General features: G+C 57.7%; 1 protein-coding gene across 4 annotated transcripts; it reads right to left on the reverse strand.

Moving 5' to 3' along the window:
* Positions 1-5,003: 5,003 nt before the first annotated feature.
* On the reverse strand, positions 5,004-21,661 carry GPRC5C (G protein-coupled receptor class C group 5 member C). 4 transcript variants are annotated; one of them, XM_059147742.1, is made up of 5 exons: positions 20,854-21,661; positions 13,555-14,640; positions 10,892-10,986; positions 8,594-8,743; positions 5,004-6,938 (listed from the first exon to the last, which is right to left on the reverse strand). In XM_059147742.1, the coding sequence occupies exons 2-5, from the start codon at positions 14,606-14,608 to the stop codon at positions 6,906-6,908; spliced, it is 1,332 nt and encodes a 443-aa protein (XP_059003725.1). In that variant the 5' UTR covers positions 14,609-14,640; positions 20,854-21,661; the 3' UTR covers positions 5,004-6,905. The 4 variants fall into 4 exon arrangements, with proteins under 4 accessions (XP_059003725.1, XP_059003727.1, XP_059003729.1 ...); XM_059147744.1 differs by lacking the exon at positions 20,854-21,661 and adding an exon at positions 20,473-20,774; XM_059147746.1 differs by lacking the exon at positions 20,854-21,661 and adding an exon at positions 20,227-20,414.
* Positions 21,662-22,404: the final 743 nt, after the last annotated feature.

Genomic DNA, 22,404 nt, shown 5'->3' on the forward strand with positions numbered 1-22,404 from the left:
GGTCCTCACGAACCAATACCACAGGTTGCTGCTCACTGGACCCCAAGAGGAAGGGACCTCCTGAGGACCCAGAGACCCCCCTCGACTTCCGTGATTATGATCCAGGGAGATACTCTCTTGCAGCTCAGCTTGGCCCCCTGGCTCCACTTTGCAACATGAGACACAACTTCTCCCAGGTAAGCCCTCATTCCTCAACACAAGTACACTGTGCGCGAGTGCGCGCGCACACACACACACGCATACACACACACACACACACACACACGCACACACGGGGTGGTTTTGTCCCCAGGGGACAGACCAGGACCTTACTGATACAGTAAAGCAGCTGCAGAATTCCCAAAGAGAATAGACACCAGGCAAGCAGGGGGCTGACACAGCGAAGGTGCGTCCTCCGATGACGGGGGATGGAGAACTGTGTGCCAGAGTTCAGGGTGGGGACTGATGTTAATGACATGGTGGGAACAGCTTTTAATGAATGCTGGTGAAGAACCGATGAGAGAATGAATGAATGGGGCAAATGTCATTCTCCACTGTACTCTCTGCCCTGAGGGACACCCCGTGCTTTCTAACGCCGAGCCGCTCCCACAGAAACCTCGAGAGTGGCGTCAGCGCGCCGGCATCTTCCTTAGGTACACATCTAAGTCAGTCTTCTCAAAACTGCAGTTTTTAGTTAGGTTGGGGTGGGCAGTGGGCGTTGGGGGTCCCACGCCCCTACATGCAACAAACACACTCTGTCTCCCCCAGACCCTCCATCTTCAGCCTCCTCCGAAGTCCTCCCAAGGGCAGAATGCACTGGAAGAAACTTGGCAGGGTGAAAGCTGCCTGTCTTTCTCGGAGGGAGCGGAGGTGTGGCCTGGCCCTGCTGGGGTCTGGCCTTCCTGAAGGGCTGGCAGTTATAACGCTGGTGGGCTGGGGGCGGGGGCAGAGGCTACTACAGGGTGCGCTCACCTTGGGATTCCTTTTCTTTTTTCAGATCAATTTTTTTAAAAATAGGTACTTGATTTTCATGGAAAAGGAAAGAGGAAGAGGAAGGAAGGAGGGAAAAAGAAAACAGTTGAAATGTCTTCATGACCCCCATCGGCCTGGCCCCAGGGACCCACCCCCTCCTCTTCGACCTGTTGGGGTTTCTTTGGACTCTGTGCGAATGCAGGTAAATATGAATGTCCAGGGGGGAGGGGGCACTGTTAAAACCTTCCCCTTTAAGCAGGGAATTGGATCCTTTGGAAAATCCTACTTGGCCTGTGCGGTGAGGGTGGGGGATGGCAGTGATGCCAACGGCATCTACCCCCCCCCCCCCCACACACACACTCCACTTTCCACCTGCCTATGATCCTCACCCCAAACAGCCCTGGTTAAGGATGAGATGGAATCTTCTCCAGCTGGGACTGGTTCACTTTTTTTTGTCCTTCTCCAAAACCCTGCTCCCCTACCCCTTAGCTCCGTGTGTGGGTGTGTACCTGGCTTTTACCTCCCCTAAGGAAAGAGAGAGCAGGGACAGAGCCCTGCTAGGTCTGGTTGGCCCCAAGGTGTCCCCAGTTGGCCAGGATGCTCCCCTAACCCTCCCACCTGACAGCCCGTGGGCTCTGTTGGTGGCCTCAGCTCACTGCACCTCCTTCCCCACCTCTGATCCCCTAACCCCGGAGCCTGCCCGATGGACACACATGTCTCTTTCCGGTGTCCAACTGTTATAGGATTTTTGTTCCCTTACTGTCATGGTTTTTGGTCACGCCTCTTAGAAGGATGAAGAGGTAGAGTGATGGGCAGTGAGGCAGAGTTTACTGAGTGATCGTACAAAGCTCCTGGAGAGGGAGGGGACCCTAAAAGTTGCCGGTTTGGTGTTCAAATTTATAAACTCTTGTGAGGAACTATCTTGAGCATCCTGGGTGGCTTGGCCGCTAAGGTGTGCCAATCAGGGCTTCTATCATGCACCTGTCTCCCTAACTGGTTGTTGTTCACGTGTGGCTGGTCTTTGGGGCTGACATCTGAAGACTATCAGCTTGTGATACTGACCCACATTTTATGGTTCATTGTTTTGTTTCAGGATGTTTTGCAAAAGTGACTCCTGCAGACTCTGGGACAGGATGCTCTCAGGTCCTAAGCTGTGAAACAGGATGCTGGTGCGGTTTGGTCTTAGCTGTCCCCACTTTTTTGCTTTCTTGTTGGGGACCCTGGCCCTGACTACTAAGTGTCCCTTTAACCTCTAACACAATGACACTGACTGCCGGGGACAGAAAAACTCCCAAGTTTCTCCGTCCCAGGGCTCTGCTCAGCACCCACAACAGGGCAGGAGACCAGAAGCTGTTTGCACAGTGAGAGGAGCTGGCCAGTCACATGCTGCCCAAATGTTGTCAGGCTAAAGGTCACAGTCCCCAGGCTGGCCCTAGGCAGCTGTAAACCGGCTGTGAAGGGGAACAGCATCACAACATCATCAATGTCTGGGGCCATTATTCGTTGTCTCCACTAAGCCGAGGGCGTTGCTACTGAGTATCTAGTAAATGGGAGGCCAGGAAGGCTGCTCAGCTCTGACAGCGCACGGGATGACCCCAGCACAAAGAATGATCCAGGCCCAATGTCAGTGGTTTGAGACTGAGGGGCCCTGTCCTAGAGGCAGACTCAAGGTAGCGCCTGGGCTCCCCGCACGCCCGCCCCATTGCACCCACCCACGCAAGCATAGTGAGCCCCTTGGGCACAAAGGCACTTGCCTGGGCCCCCTGCTGGGTGTTGGGCCCAGAGACATGGGAATGAACGCTATCGGTATTGGCCTGGGTCTGGGGCTCACAGCCCGGGAGGAACAGGAAAAAGGTCCTAGGGGACGGTGATCCGCCCCAGCACCCGGGGTGTGGGTAGGTAGAGCGGAAGCAGAGGGTCTCTACTTGGCCTCAGGCTGGGCAGGCAGCTGCAATACCACCAATACCCTGCGGGCCGGAAGCGGAGCCAGCCGGTCGGGGCCGGCTCCTCGGGGTGGCGGGGATCAGGTTGCAGGGATGGCAGGGCGGGGCGCAGGAGGCGGGGCGCAGGAGGCGGCCTCGGGTTGGCCGGCAGCTAGGGGCGGGGCCCCTCGGAGTGACGCCGGATCCTGGAGTCGGTCCCCACCCCCACGTCCCAGCCCCCCAGGTGCCTGGGGGAAGGTGGGTTGGGTGCGGAGGCGGCGGGAGGGAGTCGGGGATGCGCGCGCTCCGCCCGGAGAGGGCTGGGCGACGGCTGGAGCGCTGGGTTAGGGACTCCGCAAAACCTTCGCTGGCCCCCGGCCCTACCTGCGCCGTCGGATGCTGAAGCCGACCTCTTCGTGCTCCCGGGGCGCCCCGGGGCCTTGGCTTGGAGAGGCCCGGGGTGCGAGGGTTGAGCTGCTAGGATCTGGACCCCCAGCGCCTCTGCACCCACCCAGCTCTGCGCCAGACCTTGAATCCAGGCCGTGAGGGCTCATTCTCAGCACAGCCTGTGCTTCGGGGTCCCAGTTCCAGGGCTTGTGCACAGCTGAGCCTCAGGGTGCAACTTACAGATGAGGAAAGCTTGTCAGAGGAGTTAGTGAGAACTAGGTCCCACCTGAGAAACCAGGGGCAGGGGGAGCGGGGGTGTTGGTGGAAGTGGGATGCTAACCGTGTGGATCCAGGAGGGAACCCAGTATCACCCTGTCCACGTCAACCCTTGGGTCTGACCTGCAGGAAGGAAGAATTAGGCTCCTAACCCCCAGAGGGCAGGGACCAGATACTGCTTCTCTCTGTCCCCAGAGCAGGAACTCAGTATTTCCTGTCCACTGAAGGCAGTTCAAGATCCCCTCTTCAGCCTGGTTTCTTGACGTCCTGTGCCCCAGGTGACCCTCTTAGCATCTTGATGGTCAACCCCTGCCAGTCAGTGTCTGTCCCTCTCCTTAGCACCCCCTCCCAATCCTGGCAATCTGTTATCCCACCACTCTGGGGACCTCATGCATGAGGGACAGCAGAGAAAAGGAAAGGAATCCTCTCCAGAGGGCAGAACCCGGTGAAATCTGGCCCTGAAAGCAGTGTCTGGGCAGAAAACACTGGACAGCTAGCTTCATGAAACTGTGACTTTCATGGAGTGACCTTGAGGAACTAGACACTAAATATGAACTCAGGGTGTTAGTGATCGTATTTTACAGGGGAGGAAACTGAGCGGCCCAAGGTCACAAAGCTAGTAAGCACGAGTTGGACCCGAACCTGTTGTTGGATTCCTAGGTCATGCTCTGCCTGCAGAACCTCCTGCTAAACGGGCAGCTGGTTTCTGGTCCTCACTTCGTTCCCTGTACCTTTCAGTCACCCACAGCCCACAGAGGGACCCACCACCCTCCAGCCTTCATCTGTCAATATCCCTTCTAAAAGGAGAGGAAGGTCAGAGCCTCCTCCTCAGGAGGAGGATGAGGTCAGACCATCACCCAGCTGGAAGAGATCTAAATAATTCATGGGGCTGTGTGAAGCGGGGGCTGCAGCTTCCGGGAGGGCCTAGAGGGCACACAGCAGACAGGAAACAAAATCGGGTCACTTGCACCTGAGCCTGATCTCTGCAAACCCTGTGGTGCTGGAGAAAGGGTTGGAGGGCATGGCCCCAGGCAAGTCACTTCACTGGTGTCTTGCTGCTCTCATTTCTAGCTCTTACGGGAGGTGTGAACACCAGTGTAAAGGGGAATACTGGGTGTGGCCCTTGGCAGGTCCTCAGGGGAGGTAGTGATCGTCCCCCTGGCCCCATCTGCCTTCCCACGGGCCCAGTATGGCACTCAGCACACCAGGCAGCGGCAGAACTATAATAGGGGCTGTCCCCCTCTCTTAACCCATCCTCCATTCCCAGACCTTGGGGGAGGGGTGCAGGGGGAGAGGTACAGGCACAAATCTTGCCTATTTTTGGAGGCTTGGTTTCCTCCCTTAGAATAAATCCCCAACCCAGAAAAAGTTGGAATCTGTCTTTGTTGGTTTAGAAGGGAGAGACTAGGTTAAAAATATGTATCAAATCCCAGAAACATTCTCCGTGAACACATGGGGATTCTGTGATAGGAATTCCTCAGAAACAAGAGGATAACATCCTTTAATTCTGAGCAGTTACCGTCCAAATTACTCTACTTTGAGCTGAACGGCTTGACTGTGAAATTTACTAAGGTGCTGTTCCAACCTCTTTTCGTTTTCTTCCATCCCAGGCTCATCTGTGATACGGCTGGACCACCTGGGGAAAGGCACCTCTCTCCTAAAAACACACCTGTCTTCTCCACTTGGCCAAGGTCTGGAGGGAGCAGGGCCACTGGGTGTCCCCGGAGCCAGGGTGGCCTGCAGCTTTCAGGAGCCCATCCTCCCCAAGCCAACACCCAGATCCCTGGTGTACTCGGGACCCAGATCCCCGGTGTACTCGGACAATGAACAAACCCACATTCACTGCAGGCTGCTCTTCGAGGCCGTCTGGTGGGGCCCAGACTCCCGTGAGACTGTCACTTCAAAAAGCAAGACAGTGCCTTTATTCACTGGAAGAGATCTTGGGGCCACTACCCTAGATCAAGAAAAGTCTGAAGTGCCCAAGAACTCCCTCTTCCTCTCCAATAGAGGGAAGTAATACTCTGTTCCAGGAGCTGAGCAACCCAGAGCACGATCGGTCAATGGTAGTGACGGAGGGGGCGTGGGTTGGGGGGCGGGGGGAGCTGTCACAGGCAGCTGTTCAGCCCTACTCTCTCTGCAGGGCCTGTTAGCCCAATTTTTACTCTGGAAAAATATTCCAGTAACAAAGGCACAGGCTGCTGGGGGCCCGAGGGTGGCACTGGAGAGCTGCGGGCTGACCAGAGCGAGGCTGGGCCCTGCTCTTGTTCTCTTCCCCCCACCCTGGGCACCCCGCAAAGTCCCTGCACTGAGCACAGACATGCTCATGCCTGAGGCGGCCCCCTTGGACCACCCAGCTCTGCCTGGTACCCGAGCGCAGGACAAACTCAGGAGACGATGCTACAGAGACCTCGTTCCCGTGAGTCTGGAGCTTCGCACATCTCTGTCCTGCTGCCACCATCACCAGGTCCTGAAAGATGCCCCCCACTTCCCTGGGTGGCCGTCAGGACCCTCTGGAGCATGTTGTGGGAGAGGAAGAGTGCCAGCACGTTTGGGGTGCCCAAGGGGAGGCAGAAATCTGTGCCATCTGCCCAGCAAGACATGGTACGAGTCCCAGTTCTGTGAGCAGCTGAGACCCCGGCCCGTATGATCCAGACTCCCAGCTGGCCCCTGAGGATGCAGGCCAGCACCGCCCCCCAACCCCATGTCTCGGTGGGCCCCAGCTCACTGCAGGTGGGGAAGGCACGGGGCCATGGCGCAGGAGGGCGCGTAAGAGAAGCAGCACCAAAGGGGCTCGGATCCACCACCCACAGGCCACGAAGAGGAGCGGTCCCTGCCCAGGCCTCGGGCTGAGCTCCGGCCCTGCTCCGGGGCCTTCCTCGGTCCAGGTGGTGGCAGGAAGCCCTGATGAGAGAAAGCCCACTTCCGCCAGGGCTTGGCTCCAAACACCCAGGCGCAGGCGGGGCAAGCTGACGCTGGACACCAAGACAGCCAGGAAGGCCCGTGGTGTGAAGACAGGGCATCTGAGGATGGCCATCTGGAGAACCACAGCGTGGGGACACACGGGCTGTGACTGGGGGAAGGGCGTCGAGAGGGGACGGAGCCAGGCTGGGCAGTTCTGTAGATCCTTGTGGCCTCAGTCACGTGGGGGGGGGGGGGTCAGGAGAGGCGGGCTGGGCAGCAAAGGGACTGGCCCTGGGGCCCCAGCCACACACCTCGGGGCTTCACAGGCCCCCACTCAGTCCTCTGCTTCCTGTTGGTGGCCTCCGGTCCCTCCCAGTTCCAGTGACAAGGGAAAGGTGCTGGGCCCTGCCCAACCCGGACAGAGGTACGAGGACATCAGGACGACGTGTGGTTCAGGGAAGAGGGCTTCTACCATCTCGTTTTATTTTGCGGGGACTGAGCCTAAAGTAACCAGAAAGAACAAGAGTCAAAGGGGACCCTACCGCCTGGGGGGGCCCAAGCTTGGGCTTCTACTAAAAACAGTGTCTGAGTCCCAGCGGGGCCGGTGCGATCTGACATAGAAGGGAAACTCTGGGAGAAATTTGTTTTTCTTCCGGCAACCTTTCTCTCCCTTCCAACAGAGACATTTTTTTTTTTTTTTTTCCCTACAACCGGTGTCAGAAAATAGCTTCTGACTCGTTGGGGAGAAACATTCCCAAGCTCGGGAGGGGCGGGCCTGGCAGCCCCTTTCGCAAAGCCTGGAGCCGGTGTCCAAGGGTCAGAGCGCGGCTGCTGATCCAAGCCCAGGCCACTGGCTTGGTCCCAGGGTGGGCCTTGGAAGACAGAGCTCCAGAAAACCTGGCCAGTGTTGGCCACCTCTAGAGGCTGTGTGGCCTCAGTGGGTCTGTTTGGTTACCTGTGACGGGGCCAGGAGAGGGGACACCCCTGCCTTGCCTATAAGGCCACGTCCAACCGTAAAATGGTACAATTCTGGGATTCTGACTCTGTAGAGAGGACAGAGGGCTGTCCTGTCCACCCTTCTTGGCAGCCAGGTGGTTTAAAATGAGCTGATGTGGAAAGGCCTTGTTTATCATAAAGGACTCGGCCAGAGGACATGTTAATAACTGCCCAGGAATGAAACCAACCGGAACCGGCCGACCCTTTCCACCTTTGGAAACCCACTTTGTAAACAGGCGCCGGGGCTTTCTGAGCCATCCGCTCCCACCGTGCTCAGCACAGCACAATCTAAAGGCACAGGCCTGCTGCTCTCCACTGCATCCCCTGGAGCACATGAATGGCCATCCCCGCCTAAGAGGGTCTGAAGCTGGTGCGCCTTCCCTTAATACACCCCCCGCAGAGCTGCCTGGTGGTGGTGGTGGGTCCGCCCTCCCCCTCTGGCCCCGTGCAGGGCTGGGGGAGGGGGGGGGTCCCCGAGGAAAGCTGCCTGATCTCAGCTAAGCCCAGATGCTGGACTAGATCCTGGACAGGCGCTGGGCCCGGAGTCCATTCTGATGCACGCGATGCCACACGACACAACACACAGGCTCAGCTGAAAACTCCTTCCCTGCGGGCAGGTGTCAGCTCCTGAACTGCCCGGAAGGAAACAGCAGCAGCGGCCTTCACGTGAGCTGGATTCAGAGGGAGGCGGTGGCTCCTCAGGGACAGAGAGCCCGGGGTCAACAACGACATTCCCAGAGGAAGGGCTCGTAAAGCAAAAACGTGTTTATTAGGCACCCTTGCTCCTCACAGAGGAGCAAGACCCAGGACAGACGCGCCTGAGAAATCTCTCGAGGTTGCAGGAATCTCTCCGAAGACTCCAGAAAATGTTGGCACTGACCGGCCACCACCCCAAGAACACTGTCTGGCTGGAGCACGAAGCCAGGGCTGGGTCCTCAGCCCCACAGACACTGAGGAGTTGGGGAGAGGGGGGGCCGGGGACACCCACCCAGACACTGGCGGACAGGGATGGCCTTCCCAGCTCTGAGCCACTGAGGGGGCAGGGGCCGCAGGAGAGCTCTGGGCTCCTCTCCCAGGACCCCGTCCCAGGGGCCCTCCCCAGATCTGCCTGCCTCCCCCTGGCCGCCGACTCAGTCCCACACATAGGGGTTTCTAAAGACCTGGGAGTTCTTGCCGTCTCTCAGCGGGGTGGCTGCCTGGTGGCTCTGGGCGGCGTACATGTCCTCGGCCCTCAGGGTGGAGTTGGCACTGCCCGTCACCTGGCTGTTGGCGGTGGCTCGTGGGAGGATGACGTCGTAAGCTCCTTCGGACTGAAAGGAAGGACAGGCGGTCTCACAGCCCGCTTCCGCCAGGGCGGATGCGCAAACACTCTGCTTCCTGCAGGGCTGTGCGGGCCAGCTCACCTCCCTCCCTGCGCCACCCCTCACCCCGCCACTGCCCCCCAGCAGGGCCCCAGCGGCGGCATGGGATGGGGGACTCCACCGCTGCAAACAGAGGGACTGGCCTCTGACCTGCAAGCCCTGCCCTCACCCCGCAGAGTGCCTGGCCACGAGGCCAAGAGGCCTCCGGTCACCGCTGATGGCCCCCGGGGCGTCGCTGTTTTCAGAAGGATCCAACCTCTTCTCAAGCCTCCTGCCTCTTGCTCCCAGTTCCTGGGGCAAGTCCTGGGGCCCAGTGCAGAGTGAACCGCACTGAGTGGCCACTGCTCCCAGGCTCCCTTCTCCCCGAACTCTTCCCTGAGTCCTCAAGTGGCAGGAGGTGACACCCAGTGGCATCAGGGGGGCCGGTCTGCCTGGCCGAGGACAGCCGGCAGGTCATGGGCATGCCCCTGTTTCTGATTTTGAAACCTGACCAGGCTAGTCCAATGTGGAGACTTAAGGCCCAAATTCTCTGCCTGGAAGCCGGCTAGAGCTGCAGGGGTCTGGCTCCTGGGTGGGCGAGAGACGGCTGTCAGGGGGAGGGGGGGTCCAGAGGCACCCGTCCCAACGCCTGCCCTGGAAGGAAGGTAAACTCCTAGCCCACCTGCCTTATCCCTAACCCCTGCTACTCCAGAGCCCCAAGCTGCCTTTGGTGGAATCAGACCCGGGAGGCCCTCCCACTGGTTTACAATCCCCGGCTGACGGGCCCCTGGAAGCTCCCAGAACATCTAGGTGGGTGAGCCTCAGAATCACCTGGGCACCTGGTTGCCCCCCCCCCCCCGCTGTCACACCCAATCAGGCTCCACCCAGTGGGGGCCAGGTCAGTGTTTAAGTGGGGGAGGGGAGCCCCCATCTGTAGTCTTCGCTCATCTCTCTGGGTGGTAACTCCCATCCGGGCAGACTCCAGGCTGTCACCATGACGCCAGGAAGAGATGCGAACCATCAGCATCGCACCCCTCACTCTGCGCAATCTGCCTTGTCAGCAAGTTCCCAGGTGATGGTAATGCTGGGGTGGGGGCGCTGGGGACCACGTTGTGAGAATCACCATGTCAGATAAAACATCCCTGTTCGCTCCGATCCCCAACCACCGGGGAAGCAGGACTCAGTGTGCCAGGGCGACTAAGGGATGGCCAAGCTGGGACAGCTGCTGGAGGAAGGATCCTGGGGAGCTGGGGGTCGGGGGGAGTGGTTCACAGCCCGAGTGGCTAGGACCAGCAGACCCTGCTTCCATCCTTCAGAGACTCCTTGCCTCAGCTCCGAGAAAGGGAAGGGGCTGGAGCTGGAGTTTCAGATATTCTTTGCACGCTGCACTGCCCTGGGGCTCACGGCACGGAGGGGGGTGAGAACACCACCGGCTGATCTCCCTGGCTTCCTGTTCCCAGCGTCTTGCCAAGGCAGGTCACTGACCTCTCCCCACAGTGACTGCCAGCCCAGGGGGAGGAACATATATGGAGTGAGTGAGACTCTAAGCCGCTGTCTTCCTGTTCCCACCCCCCACTGGCTAATGGAGCATCTGGTTTCCAGAACCCAGGGGAGGTATGAGGTCGAGGGCTGCCGCCGCCTGCTTGTGGGGGGAGGGGAGCCAAGGCCCTCTTGGGACAGCTGTGGCTGAGAAGTACTTACCCAGACCTGTTTTCTGGTCCTCTGTGCCTTTGGGGGCACTAAGGAACGCCCCCTCCCTACCTGGCTGAGACCTTCCTTTGTCCCTCCCTAAGCTCCTTAGGGTAACGCAGGCAACTCCCACCAGCTCAAGGAGGACTCTTCTGCTTTCTCTGCAGCCTGGGGCCGGGCCAAGGTCCTTGTGTGATGCCCAGGGACATAGGGCAGGTCCCCCTGCAGTGCCACTGAAGGCAGTGTCTACATCAACTCCAGGAAAAGGGCATTAGGAGCCAAGGGGCTCCGCTCCCTGAAGCCGACGCACCAGAAGGAGAAGCCTGCCTTGTCCCCATCACCTCCCGCCCCAGCCGGCAACTGGCCACATGGCCTCTGCACCCTCGCTACTGGCCGGCTCAGGCTGGGCACCGCTGGGGCCACACTCACCGGGCCTTTGTGCATCAGGGCCATCTCTGTGGGCTGGTACACGCTGGTCAGCAGCTGCCCGTTGTACCCACTGTATGGTGACACCGGTCTCTTAGCTGCAAAGAGACACAGGAACGGTTTGGAGAATGGACTCTCAGGCAGGGCTCCCCAGGGGGCATGGAGAGGGAAGAGTGGCTCACCTTCCCTGGGATAACATCTGACCCAAGGGGGAAGCCTGGCCAGGGGTGGCCCACCTGGTGGGAAGAGTAGCTGCAGGTGGGGGGTCCCCTCCAGAGACCAGCATGCCTTTGTCAGGGGTCAAGAAGAGCTGCCACTGCCTGCCTTCCGCTTGGGCTTTCCTGCACTGGGAGGAACCCCCCCCCACCCCCGGCTTTCAGCAAAGAAAAATGCTCCTGTCAGCAACCTTCATATCCCCATCCGCCCTCCGGGGCCAGAGGCCAAGAGGGGCACATGGGTCTTCGGCTGCCTTCCAAGGTGGCCAGGCTCCAGCTTTGGCCTCCACCAACGCAGGCTAGCTGCCAGAGGCTAGGGTACACGGAGCGGACACCCCACGGACTGGGACTCCTCATGTCATCCCAGTGCACAGCTGGCTGCTGATCCGCCAGGACCCCGCAACCCAGAGCCCCACCAGGAGGAGCGAATGTACACGCATCCTGTCCTGTGGCACCCTGGCAAGTTTCCAGAACTATTTTCAGCTCCAAGAATACCTCGCCATGCCTTCGGGTATGTTGGTGTCCTGATCTGTTCTACCCTGCTGGGGTTCCCAGGGTGTCCTAGAAAAGCTGATGACCAACCCCTGGGGCCCGAGAGCAGGACAGGAGGAAGGATGTCTGTCTCCTGCAGGCTGCTGGCCCACAGCTCCAAGGGACCACAACTGTACAGGGCCAGCTTCCTAAGTGCCAGGCCCACTTGATTGATTTTTCCATTTAGAAAAAAAAAAAAAAAGGAGGAAAAAAAAACCCTCACAGCCCCAGAAATGTTTGCCTTGAGAGGACAAAGGCTGAGTACTATGAAGGCCTCCTGGCCAGACCCAGGATGAGAGCAGATATGGGTGCCCAAGCCCCGCCCCCACTCAATTGGTTCCGCCCTGTATGCAGACCCAGGGCTACCCCAGTGGGCAGATCACAGATCAAGTGCCGGACAGGACAAAGGTCACTCCTTCCCCCCAAAACAGAAATAATGGGGATCTCAGTTTGTAAAGAAGAGGCAAGGAGTTCTGCTTCTGGAACTTTCCCTGTCTCTGACTCAGCCCCCAGGCAGAGACTCCAGAGCTGGCGATGGACAGCCAAGCAATTGAAGTCTTAAGCCCCCAAAACATTCCGATCAGACCAGTCTGGGGTTGGGGTCAGGGGGCTGTCCTCGTCTTTCTGTCCTCCAGTTCCCAGTCATGTCGGACAAAGAGTACTGTGGGCAGCTGGCTAAGGATAGCACGCCACAGGACACATCAGGAAAGGTACAGCACATGGCACATAGTAGGTGCTCAATAAATGCTAGTGGTCCTTACAGTTAACAAAATGTCAGAGAAATACTCTTCCCTTTGGAAGCCAGGAGCTCAACTGGCAGCCAAGTGTCCCAGAGAATGATCCCCCCTCCCCCTTCTCCCCACCCCTGCCCGCCTGCTTCTCAAGCTGCTCCCAAGACAGGGGCTTGGCACAGGCTGCAGAAGCTTCACCCATTCCTGCCTCTTCCAATTCCAGGACGCCCTCGGCCTGACCCCTCTGAGGCTGTACATCTGGCTGGTGCCCTTAGTGCTGGGCTCCAACAGGAAAGCCCCATCCCATTCACAACGAGCCAGGACAGGAGCTTGGGGACAAGCCAGGGGAGAGTGGGTGCTGCTGAGACCAGGATGTGGCCCAGTGCTTCTGTTAAAAAGAAAAAAATTGGGGCACCTGGCTGGCTCAGTTGGTTAAGCGTCCAATGAACTCTTGATTTTGGCTCAGGTCATGATCTCAGGGTCGTGAGATCGAGGCCTGTGTGGGGCTCTGCGCTTAGCAGGGCGTCTGCTTCTCTCTTTCTCCCCCCCATCTCCCTCTGTCCATCCCGTAGCTTGCGCATGTGCTCTGGCGCACTCTCTCTAAAATACACAAATAAATCTTAAAAAAAAAAAAAAAAAGAACAAAATCTTCACAGAGAAGACCTTTAAAGGAAGCTAAGGCTATGAATATGTACACAATGGAAAAACAAGTCCAGGAAGGGTGATTGTGATCATGGTGAAAGAGGAATACAGACCGCTAATAGCTAATACATCTAGAATAATTTCCAAGTGCCAGGCACAAGCATTAACTCAGTCTTTGCAAGAGCCTGATTTAACAGGAACCACTATCATCCCCATTTTACAGATGAGGAAACAGAGGCCCGTGTTGGTAAAGTATCAGTCAGAGGTGGCCAAGGACAGGACAGGAAAGAACAGGATAAAACCGGGGAGAGAGCCTGGGGAGGGGGTCATCTGCAGTGTTTGAAATTTTCCAGTGATAATATATTCATGAACCACAGGAGATGGAAAAAAAAAAACCTTAAAAAATGGTTTTCAGGGGCTTTAAGGCAGAAAACTAGCGATAATTCGAGAACCTTCCATCCTGCTGAGGAGACCAGCCCCGACCATCCCGCCGTCCAGGATGTGGAACGATCGATGGGGGACCCAGGGACGGTCTCCCTCTGCCTACCTGAGGCTGGCTCGTCCATGGAGAACGCCTTGTTCTCCACAAACATGCTCTGGCCCTTCTGCTCTTTCAGGATGGTCTCGTAGCCCACGCCGCGGGTAGGGTACATGTCCCCCTGGTAGCTCTGCTCCGGGCTGGCCTTGGTCACCTGGGAGACCTCCGGGATGACATAGAAGAGGACAAAGGCCCAGGCGTTGGCGGCGAGGGCGATGGCCAGCGTGGGGTCATCCCAGGTGGGGCTGTTGCGCTGCCGGTTGCCGTAGGTGTACATGACGATCCACACCACCCATATGGCCATGGACGTGGCCGTGGTGAGCAGCACGAAGACGCCGTGCTTCCGCCAGCGCCGAAAGCGGCCGCACAGGGCCGGCCAGGCCCCGGTGAAGGCACAGAGCAGGAGCAGCATGACATAGATGAGCGCCATGACGAAGTCCATGTTGGCAATGGCGCAGGGGGAGGCCGTGGCCCAGGCCGCACTGCCGTTGCCCTGAGGGCCGCCCTCGCCGCCGCCCCCCCGCACCAGCGTAATGATCAGCCACTCGGTGTTGATGATCACCTCCACGAGCGTCAGCAGCAGGGCCACCGCGAAGATCACCCAGCCCCGCGGCCCGTGGTTCTTCCGGGCCAGAAAGTTGAGGGCGAAGACATGTGCCACTAGGCAGGAGAAGCAGATGGCGAACAGGACTCCGAAGAGGAACCGCCGCGAGGCACAGGTGGAGAAGTCGGGCTTCACCACGCAGGCGAAGACGAGGCAAAAGAGGCCCAGGGTCCCCAGCAGGAAGAACACCTGGGTCCCCAGGAGGCTCCGCTTCTTGGTGTCCTGCACGAAGGGGAGGCTGGCCACGAGGATGATGGTGAGGACAAAAGTGGTGACGACTCCCGCCCCGGCCACCGCCTCCAAGATGATGCCCCAAGCCCCGGAACGGTCACACAGGTTGTAGTAGAGGGGGTTGAGGTCTGGGCTGCAGCCAGGCGGCACGTGGTTCTGGGCCTGGGTGCCGACAGACAGGAAGAGAGGCAGCCCTAGGCACGTCAGCAAGGTTTTGGGGACGGCCATCCTGGCGCCCAGGCCAGGCGCCGGTTGGGTCCCTAGAGACAAGCGAGGGAAAAGGCAAAGTTAGTCCTCCAAGGCCAGACTCGGACACACGAGTCACTTGCTTCCCCTGATCCTGAACCAGGGCACACAGCGGGAGCAGATCACAAGGCTGTCCCCCCAGGCTTCAGAATCCTTCTTGACACAGCACTCCTGGGAAGCGTATCCACTGACCAGAGAGGCAAATGAGATGGAAGGCCAATTGTCATCTCTGTTCCTAGTCATAGAAAAGGCAGAACCTGTCCCGGAACTGTCAGGTTCCCCCTCTCCTATTCTAACCAGGACCCCAAAACTCCCTGAGCTCCTGCGTTTGAGCTGAGGGTGACAAGGTCTGAAAGCAAGTCAAAATCAAGCCTATCACCCATTTTGCACTTTCTCTCTGCCCTGAGACTCCGTCTCTGTGATGCTCATGGCCATGCCCCACCCACCATGCGCTCATTCACACTACCACGGACTTCCGAGCCCCCTGAAAGGCATGGCCTGCAGCCAGAAAAAATGGAGAGAGACGGTTCTCTCGGATTCCTCCCTACCACTTCCCTTGTCTGCCCTTCATTTGCCCACTTCCCACGTCAGCTCTCCTCTTCGGAACCCAGACTTCTTTGTCTAGCTTGGTTGTCGGAGTCAAGGATAAAATAATTTCTCGGCTAGGGAGTTAATGACTTCATGCAAAAATCCTCCTATGAGGCATTAACATTTTAAATCCAAGAATGGGGAAGGGCAATGCAAAGCCCAGAGGAACTTATTGTCATGGAAGACATGAAGGAATCGTAGCTAGAAGGCAAAAAAAGAGATCTTTCATTCACACCAGGAAGGTACCCTGTTACTCTATGTACTACTCATTGGACCAGTCCCGACAACTAGTCCCAACGTCAACAGCAGCTCTAGAGCGGCTAGTGAGCCGCAAATAAAACGGAACCCCTGCCCTCAACACCAGCTGGGCTAGCCCTCTGTGGATTGAAGGTGACGAATGTGGCAGGTTGGGCACCTGGGTGGCTCAGCTGTTAAGCATCTGCCTTCTGCTCAGGTCACGATCCCAGGATCCTGGCACCAAGTCCCACGTCGGGGTCCCCCCGCTCAACGGGAAGCCTCCTTCTCCCTCTCCCACTCCCCCTGCTTGTGTTCCCTCTCTGTCAAATAAATAAATAAAAATCTTAAAAAAAAAAAAAAAAGAATGTGGCAGGTTAAGAGAAATTAAATCTCTAATTAGTGAAAGATTTTAAATTTACTTGGAGAACAGAGAATCCTGATGTTCTAAACAGCCAAGTTCAAAAATACTGCAAAATGCAGATATGCACATTATATCACCCCTTCTTCAAGTAAACAGTGAAAAAACCCTCTTCTTCTCTCTCCCTTCTTCGGTCCCCAGAACTCCCCAGAAAGATAGCAACCAAGCGGGACACCTGGGTGGCTCAGTCGGTTAGGCGGCTGCCTTTGGCTTGGGTCAATGGTCATGGTCATCCCAGCGTCCTGGGATCAAGTCCCACATCAGGGTCCTTGTTCCGCGGGGAGCCCGCTTCTCCCTCTGCCTGCCACTCTGCCTGCCTGTACTCTCTCTGTCTCTCTGACAAATAAATAGATAAAATCTTAAAAAAAAAAAAAAAAGAAAGAAAAAGGATGGCAACCAAGCTTCCCAGGATGATAGTGACCACTAGTGGCTCTCAAGGGAATGGCATGATCCAACTCTTCCCCCACCTCCATCCTTCCTCCTCCGCGGTTGGTGATACTGTCTACCCCCTTAAGTTTTCACCATTCCTAGTTACCTAATTTCTAACAGGTGAACAAAAGTCCTGCATCTCAGTCAACAGAAACGGTCTCTCTGTCACTGATAAGTGGAAGAGTACCTGCTATAGATAACAGAAAATAAAGCTCAAAAATTAAATGAATCTACATAATAAAGATCATCAATTTTCAAAGACCTTTAATATATCCCACAGGCCCAAGGCACCCCTTGAAAACACTGTAGGTATCTTGACCTTCTCAGCTAGTTCATTTTTTTCTTTTTCTTTAAGATTTCTATTTATTTGGCAGAGAGAGCACAAGTAGGGGGAGCAGCAGGCAGAGGGAGAGGGAGAAGCAAGCCCCCCACCATGGGGCAGAGGGCTGGATGTGGGGCTTGATCCTGGGACCCTGGGATCATGACCTGAGATGAAGGCAGGCGCTTAACTGAGTCACCCAGATGCACTCGGGTCCTTCATTTTTCAGTTAGGCTGGCTCCTCCCCACCCCCATGCTACCTATCATTAACTCTTAATAAGCTAACATCTTTACTGTGTTTCCAAATAACTGCATGGTCAGAGCTCAGTTCTAAAGCAAAAGCACGTTTCCCCTGCATTGAGATTTAAATCAGCTTTCGTAGGGGACTCTGTGTAATCGTAGATCAATAAAGCATAAACTGTGTTTACAAGTGCTGGAAAGAAAGAAGGGTCGATGATTGATGGATAAGGAGGAACACCGATCCACTCCAAGGAGAGAGGTGATTTGCAGATTCCGTGCTAGGGGTTCCTAAGCATTCAACCCCATCTTGGGTGTTTGGAGCTCACAGCAAAGCAGCCAGAACTTTATGGTAGAGTTGGAGATGTGGCAGTGCGCCCCGAGAAAGGCCACCTCGACTTAGCCCCCAGGTATCTGCTATTTTCCAGTATTTTATCCCCTCCCAGCTCTGGGTGCAAGTTTAGAAACAGGCATCGCTTCCCAATCAGAAAATATCTACTGTGCATTTGCAGGGGACAAAGGCCAGTCGTTCTCCGAGCTCTGGGAAACGAAGATGAACAAATACAGTCCCCGACTGGATGGTTGGTTTGTTTGTTGGTGTTTTTTTCCGTTTTGTTTTTCCTCCAGGACTTGATGGTTTTTAAAATCCAGTACGAGAGATAAGGTAGGTGTGTGAGAAAATGGTTAAGTACCACACAAAAGAATTTGCCTCTGGGGGAGGGAAAGGTGCTCCAAGAACACCCAGGTGGAAGCTTTTCCAGCTAACGGGTCAGAAAAGACAGAATGGAGAAGACCGTTCAACAGCGTTTTATTCAGTATTGTATCAAGCATGAACCAAGTTTGTAAGGGGAGACACAGACTAGAAATGCTACAGGGAGGGAGTTGGGGGCATCATTCTAAAGGCAATGGGGAACCACCGAAAGCTGTGTTTTGCACAAACGTGGAATAACCAGGGTTGTGCTTTAAGATCTCAATCTGGCCAAATGCACAGGCAATCGATTTGTTGAGGACACATTCACCCGTTTAAAGATAGAGGCCAAAGGTAAAGCCATAACGGCCAGATCTGAGAGATCATTTCCCAAATAAAGTCTAAGGACTGGCTGAAGGAGGGGAAACGGATACCAAAGCCCATACTACAAGTTCAAATCTGGTTAACAGCCACGTCATGATGAAGGGGGAAAAAAAACCCACCAACAAACTAGGTCCCATTTAGCTCTGCAACCCTTCTGGTCACTTACTCTTCTCCGTCCATCTTGCTCTTAGAAGTACACGCCTTTACCCAGCATCCAGCAACCTCACAGCTCTCTGCCCCACCAATGTGGGGAGAGGAAAGAGGAAACTTTTCCTGTGGCTCCTCCTCCTGACCCGGTACCCTGCTTGCTTAGCAGCCCTGAAACTTGCCAGCCCCAGATGAAACAAACTATTCCCACCCCACACAATCCATTTCTCTATTCCCCCGAACACGCAAGGGACAGTATGGAGACAAGAATACACCTACTCAAGCCTAGGGCAGTGATCCGTGGAGGCCAACAGATTTAGAGAAGGAAGCTCAGAAGAGGTCCTTTGACCTCCACGAAAGCAGATTCAAACAGTCAACCCATGCCACTTTTTACATGATGGCAGGGGCAAAAGGGAAAAGCACTGCAAAGAGATGGACCCAGCTCTGCTAAGAGGCTCTCCGTCCTGCAGGTCCCTAAAGCCTGCACTTCCTGGTTGTCTTCTGGGCCTGGATGGCTCTTCTACGCAAGGGCCTCTCCTACCAGGCTGGAAGGTGTGTGAGGGCAGTGAACAAGCCATGTGTATCTTAGCTTCCCTGCAAACATCTAGAGCTGCACCCTGAACAGAGTACGCATTTAAAAAGCATTCGCAGAACAGACTCAGTGCCCGCTTTTCCCCGGCCTTCTTCAGTCTGGAGTCACATCTTCTGCTTCAAGGTTCTCAGTGGGACCAAGGAGGGGACCTCCTCCTGCCCCACGAATTTCTCCCTCTCCACGGCGGCAGCACAGCCCAGTCTCAGATTATTTCCTGGACAAAGGGGCCCTTTTGCTTCACCTCCTTGGAATCAGTCATACAAATATTTTTAATCACCTCTGAAATCAGCCTCTCCGCAGCTCAGCCACTCAGCCCCCAGCTCTGGTCTGAGTCAGCCCCATCCAGTTCCTGAATTCCCTTCCTCCCAGTTTCTCTCTCCAAGGGGAGCAGGGAGGCCTCAGCAGGGGGTGGGTTCAGAGGCCCAGGGGGCCCTGACTGGCTTGATCAGAGGCACTCAGACCTACTCACCTTTCCAGAACCCCCGCTTCAACCCTGCCATTCACACCAGAACCTGAGAACCTCTAGGGCACAGGAGACCATCCCGAAGAAGGTACTAAGGGCTTCACAGCACCGCCCTGTTCTGGATCTCCCAGGCTCAAGGACAGAGTAAGACATAGAAACGCAGCCTGTGGTTACATTTAAGGGTGCCGTGACCCCCAACAGCCCCCTCTCAAAGGCACCTAGGCTCACCCAGGGACACCACAGAGCATCCTCCTTCCTCATCTGCCAGCACTCAGCAGTCTATCAGGACAGATGGATGGACCCCGCCAACAGCCCCTCCCATCTCCTTCCCTTCTCCCCCATCCCACCTCCCCTCCCTGAAGTTCTGTCCCCTTACTCCTGTCCAGGGGGCTCTGGAGACAAAACCCACTGATAAAAGGGATCAGAGATGCCCTGCTAGGAGGTACTGAGGTATCCAGGCTGGGGAGGGAGAGGCTTCTGAGAACCTCAGCCTAGACCTCCACATTAAGTGGACCTTTGGGCCAAAATTTCCTGAGAATTCTGAAAGGTGGAAGTCTTCAATCCAAGGGTCTGCTGTGGAATGCCACTCCGGAATGCGCCCCGCACCCCCCACCCCCCACACACACACATAGGAAGAAAAGGTGGGGACCTCCAAGAGCCCAGAACCCTATTTTGACACATTCTGATTCCTGTGCTGTAGGACCAAGATCGTGCAGCTTTGAAATGATCAGCTTTTCTGGGGTGTAAAACTGCGGGCTTGAGGATGGAGGGGCCCTACCCCCAACCCCTGCGGCTGCAAGCCCCCTCCCTCCTCCCTGAAAAGCCCTAGCAGGTAGGAGAGGGGAGGAGAGGGGAGCAGGGATCTAGGAGCCAAGCTGCCAGAAATAGGGGCTCCTTAATGGTCTGATTCCAAACTTTCTACAAGATTCTGAGAATTTCCCTACTCACTCCTGCGGTCTGCACCGGCGCTCCCCCCGCCTGGGGAGCAGGGACCCATCCTGTCTCCCGCATTCCCTTAGGCCACAGAAACCTGCCCTCCCCATCCCCGGGCACCGGAGAGGAGGCTGCCCCACCAGTCAGTGCTGACCGTGGACTCACGCAAAGGGCCGCGGGAGTGGAGGGGGCAGCGACTGTGGAGTTCGGGACAGCGCCGGGCTTCCCCCACCCCTGGTCCCCAGCCTGCGCCGGTCTGGAAAGTTTCTGCGACCGAGCGGAGTTGGCGCAGCGTCCCCCGCGCCCCGGTCTTCCACCCTCTGGCTTCTGCCCTCGCCCACGGCCCGCCGGCCCGACCGGGCTCTTCCGGGCAGCGGAGCGGAGGGCGGAGCGGGAGGCAGCAGCCCTTACCTGGGACGCGCCGCCCGCCGCCCGCCGATCGGGGCCACCTCCAGCCCCAAGCCGAGCGCGAGTGGGGTGAGAGGGGCTCGGCGGAGGGAGTGGAGCCAGACGCAGCCCCGGCCTGGGGTGGCGGGGCCCGGGCGGGGGCTCGGGGCGCAGGGCCTGCCTCTCCCGGGAACCGGGGCCGGGCCGGCCGCACTCAGTCGCTCCTTCGGGCGCTGGCCTCTCCCCGCACTCCGCTCCTTTCTCTGGGAGAGGGTGGGCCGGCGCCTGCATCACCGTGACATCACCTCCATTCAGGCGCTTATCGCGCGGCCGCGGCGCTCCAGGTATGTGCAATCCGTTTGCACAGCAACAAAGCCCGCCGGGCCCTCCCCCCCGCCGACTCACCTCCAGGCTCCGGCGAGGCGTACTTTCCGGCCGGGGAGGGAGCTCGGAGTTACTGGCGGAGCTGGCCAGAGTGTTGTTGCTGTTTACTGCCACGCCCCCGCACGCGGGCGCGCGCACTCACGCGCACTCACGCGCGCTCACTTTCAGGAAAGCGGTTTGGGGTGCAACCCAGCACACCTCTCCGGCGGGCTCTCTCGCCCCGCATGTCCCAGCGCGCGCACACACGAACACGCGCGGCGGCCACCTTGGTGCGTCTCACCGAGCCTTCGTCACCTTCGTCCTGGCCCTTCCGTGAGGGACACTCGCCGGGCACAGTTCGCTGCTCTGGGCTAGAGCGAGGCGCACACTCGGACACAAAGTCCGTCTTTGTCACGTCTTCTGTGCCCCCTCCCCGAGCTTGCACACGTGGACACACCACCCACCGACTGTCCGCCTCTAATACGCGCGGCCTTTCCCTGGCACCTGGGTCACCAAACGTGCATGGGGGTGCGGAGGGCGCACCGCGAGCGTCCCTACCGCCGTGGGCGGGGCGGGGCGGGGATCCACTCGGAACCGTGAACAAACGTCACCCCGGGCCTGACTCCCCTGCGCCTGGATTTCCTGCGACCGCCCCAGACACGGTCCAACTCCGAGCAAGCCCTCCCCTCCCCGCGTCCCGGTTCCCTGTTCCGACTTGTCCTAATTAGCCTTCACGGTCATGTTCCCCGAGGTACAGTGTTTAACCCGGCCCCCGCGGTCCCTGCGCTCAGGGACGCATCGGCCCTAACTCCGAGTCCAGGTCTCTAGCCGCCCGCGGACTTTTCCACGAGTTCGAGTACCCTCCGCCCCACCCCCACCCTCTGCCCCGGGGTGGATCCCCCGGTTACCACCCTTTCCCCTCCAGCCCCAGGAATCAGCAGAAAGGGAACCGCAAAACTGGGGAAGCGAATCCAGTTTGGGACGTCCCCGGCCCAGTAAACAAGAGGAGATTTTTTCCGGCCGCCTTCCCTTGGGGCTGGCGGGCTCTGCGGGAGGTGGGCAGCGCGGTCCGGGGGCGCCCAGCGGGGCCTAGTTAGCAAGCTCCGGAGGCCCGGAGGGGCCGCGGCGCACTGGGAAGGGAGAGGTTGTTGGGTCTGGCCGGGGCCCAGGGGACGGGGAGGGAGGGCAGGACGCCGGGTCTCCGGGGTGCTGGTTCTCGTGACGCCGAGTTGCCTGGGGGATCGCCAGCAGCGCGCGGTCGGAGCCAGCCGGTGGCGGGGCGGGCGACGGGGCGTGTTTGCACAGCCCGGAGCGCCCTCGGGAGGGGCGGGGAGGGGAGGCGGCTGGTCCCGGGTTCGGGGGGTGGCAAGGTTGGGGGGAGGGCGCGGGGAAAGGGGAGGGGTACCTCCAGGGCTGTTTGTGTGCCTCAATCTACGACAAGCAGGAGTCAAACTCAATGAATCACCAGGAGCTGCCGGAGCGATAAACCCCAGGCCTGCCCCTCCCCTCGCGCACCGGCTTCTCGGAGTCCAGGAGGGATTGTTTGCTTAGCGGCGGGGGCCGGCGGTGGGGCCCTGTTTTCTAGAACCCGCC

This window comes from Mustela lutreola, chromosome 15 (genome assembly GCF_030435805.1).
Source record: "Mustela lutreola isolate mMusLut2 chromosome 15, mMusLut2.pri, whole genome shotgun sequence".
NCBI lineage: Eukaryota > Metazoa > Chordata > Mammalia > Carnivora > Mustelidae > Mustela > Mustela lutreola.

What these genes read in the sequence shown, in the direction of transcription:
- GPRC5C (XM_059147742.1), bottom strand. Translation starts at nt 14,608, where the DNA reads ATGGCCGTCCCCAAAACCTTGCTGACGTGCCTAGGGCTGCCTCTCTTC. An exon ending in CCCTGATGCACAAAGGCCCG is followed by an intron (nt 8,744 to 10,891) that starts GTGAGTGTGGCC and finishes CCTTCCTTTCAG; the next exon opens with TCCGAAGGAGCTTACGACGT. An exon ending in GAGACGGCAAGAACTCCCAG is followed by an intron (nt 6,939 to 8,593) that starts GTCTTTAGAAAC and finishes TGGTTACTTTAG; the next exon opens with GCTCAGTCCCCGCAAAATAA.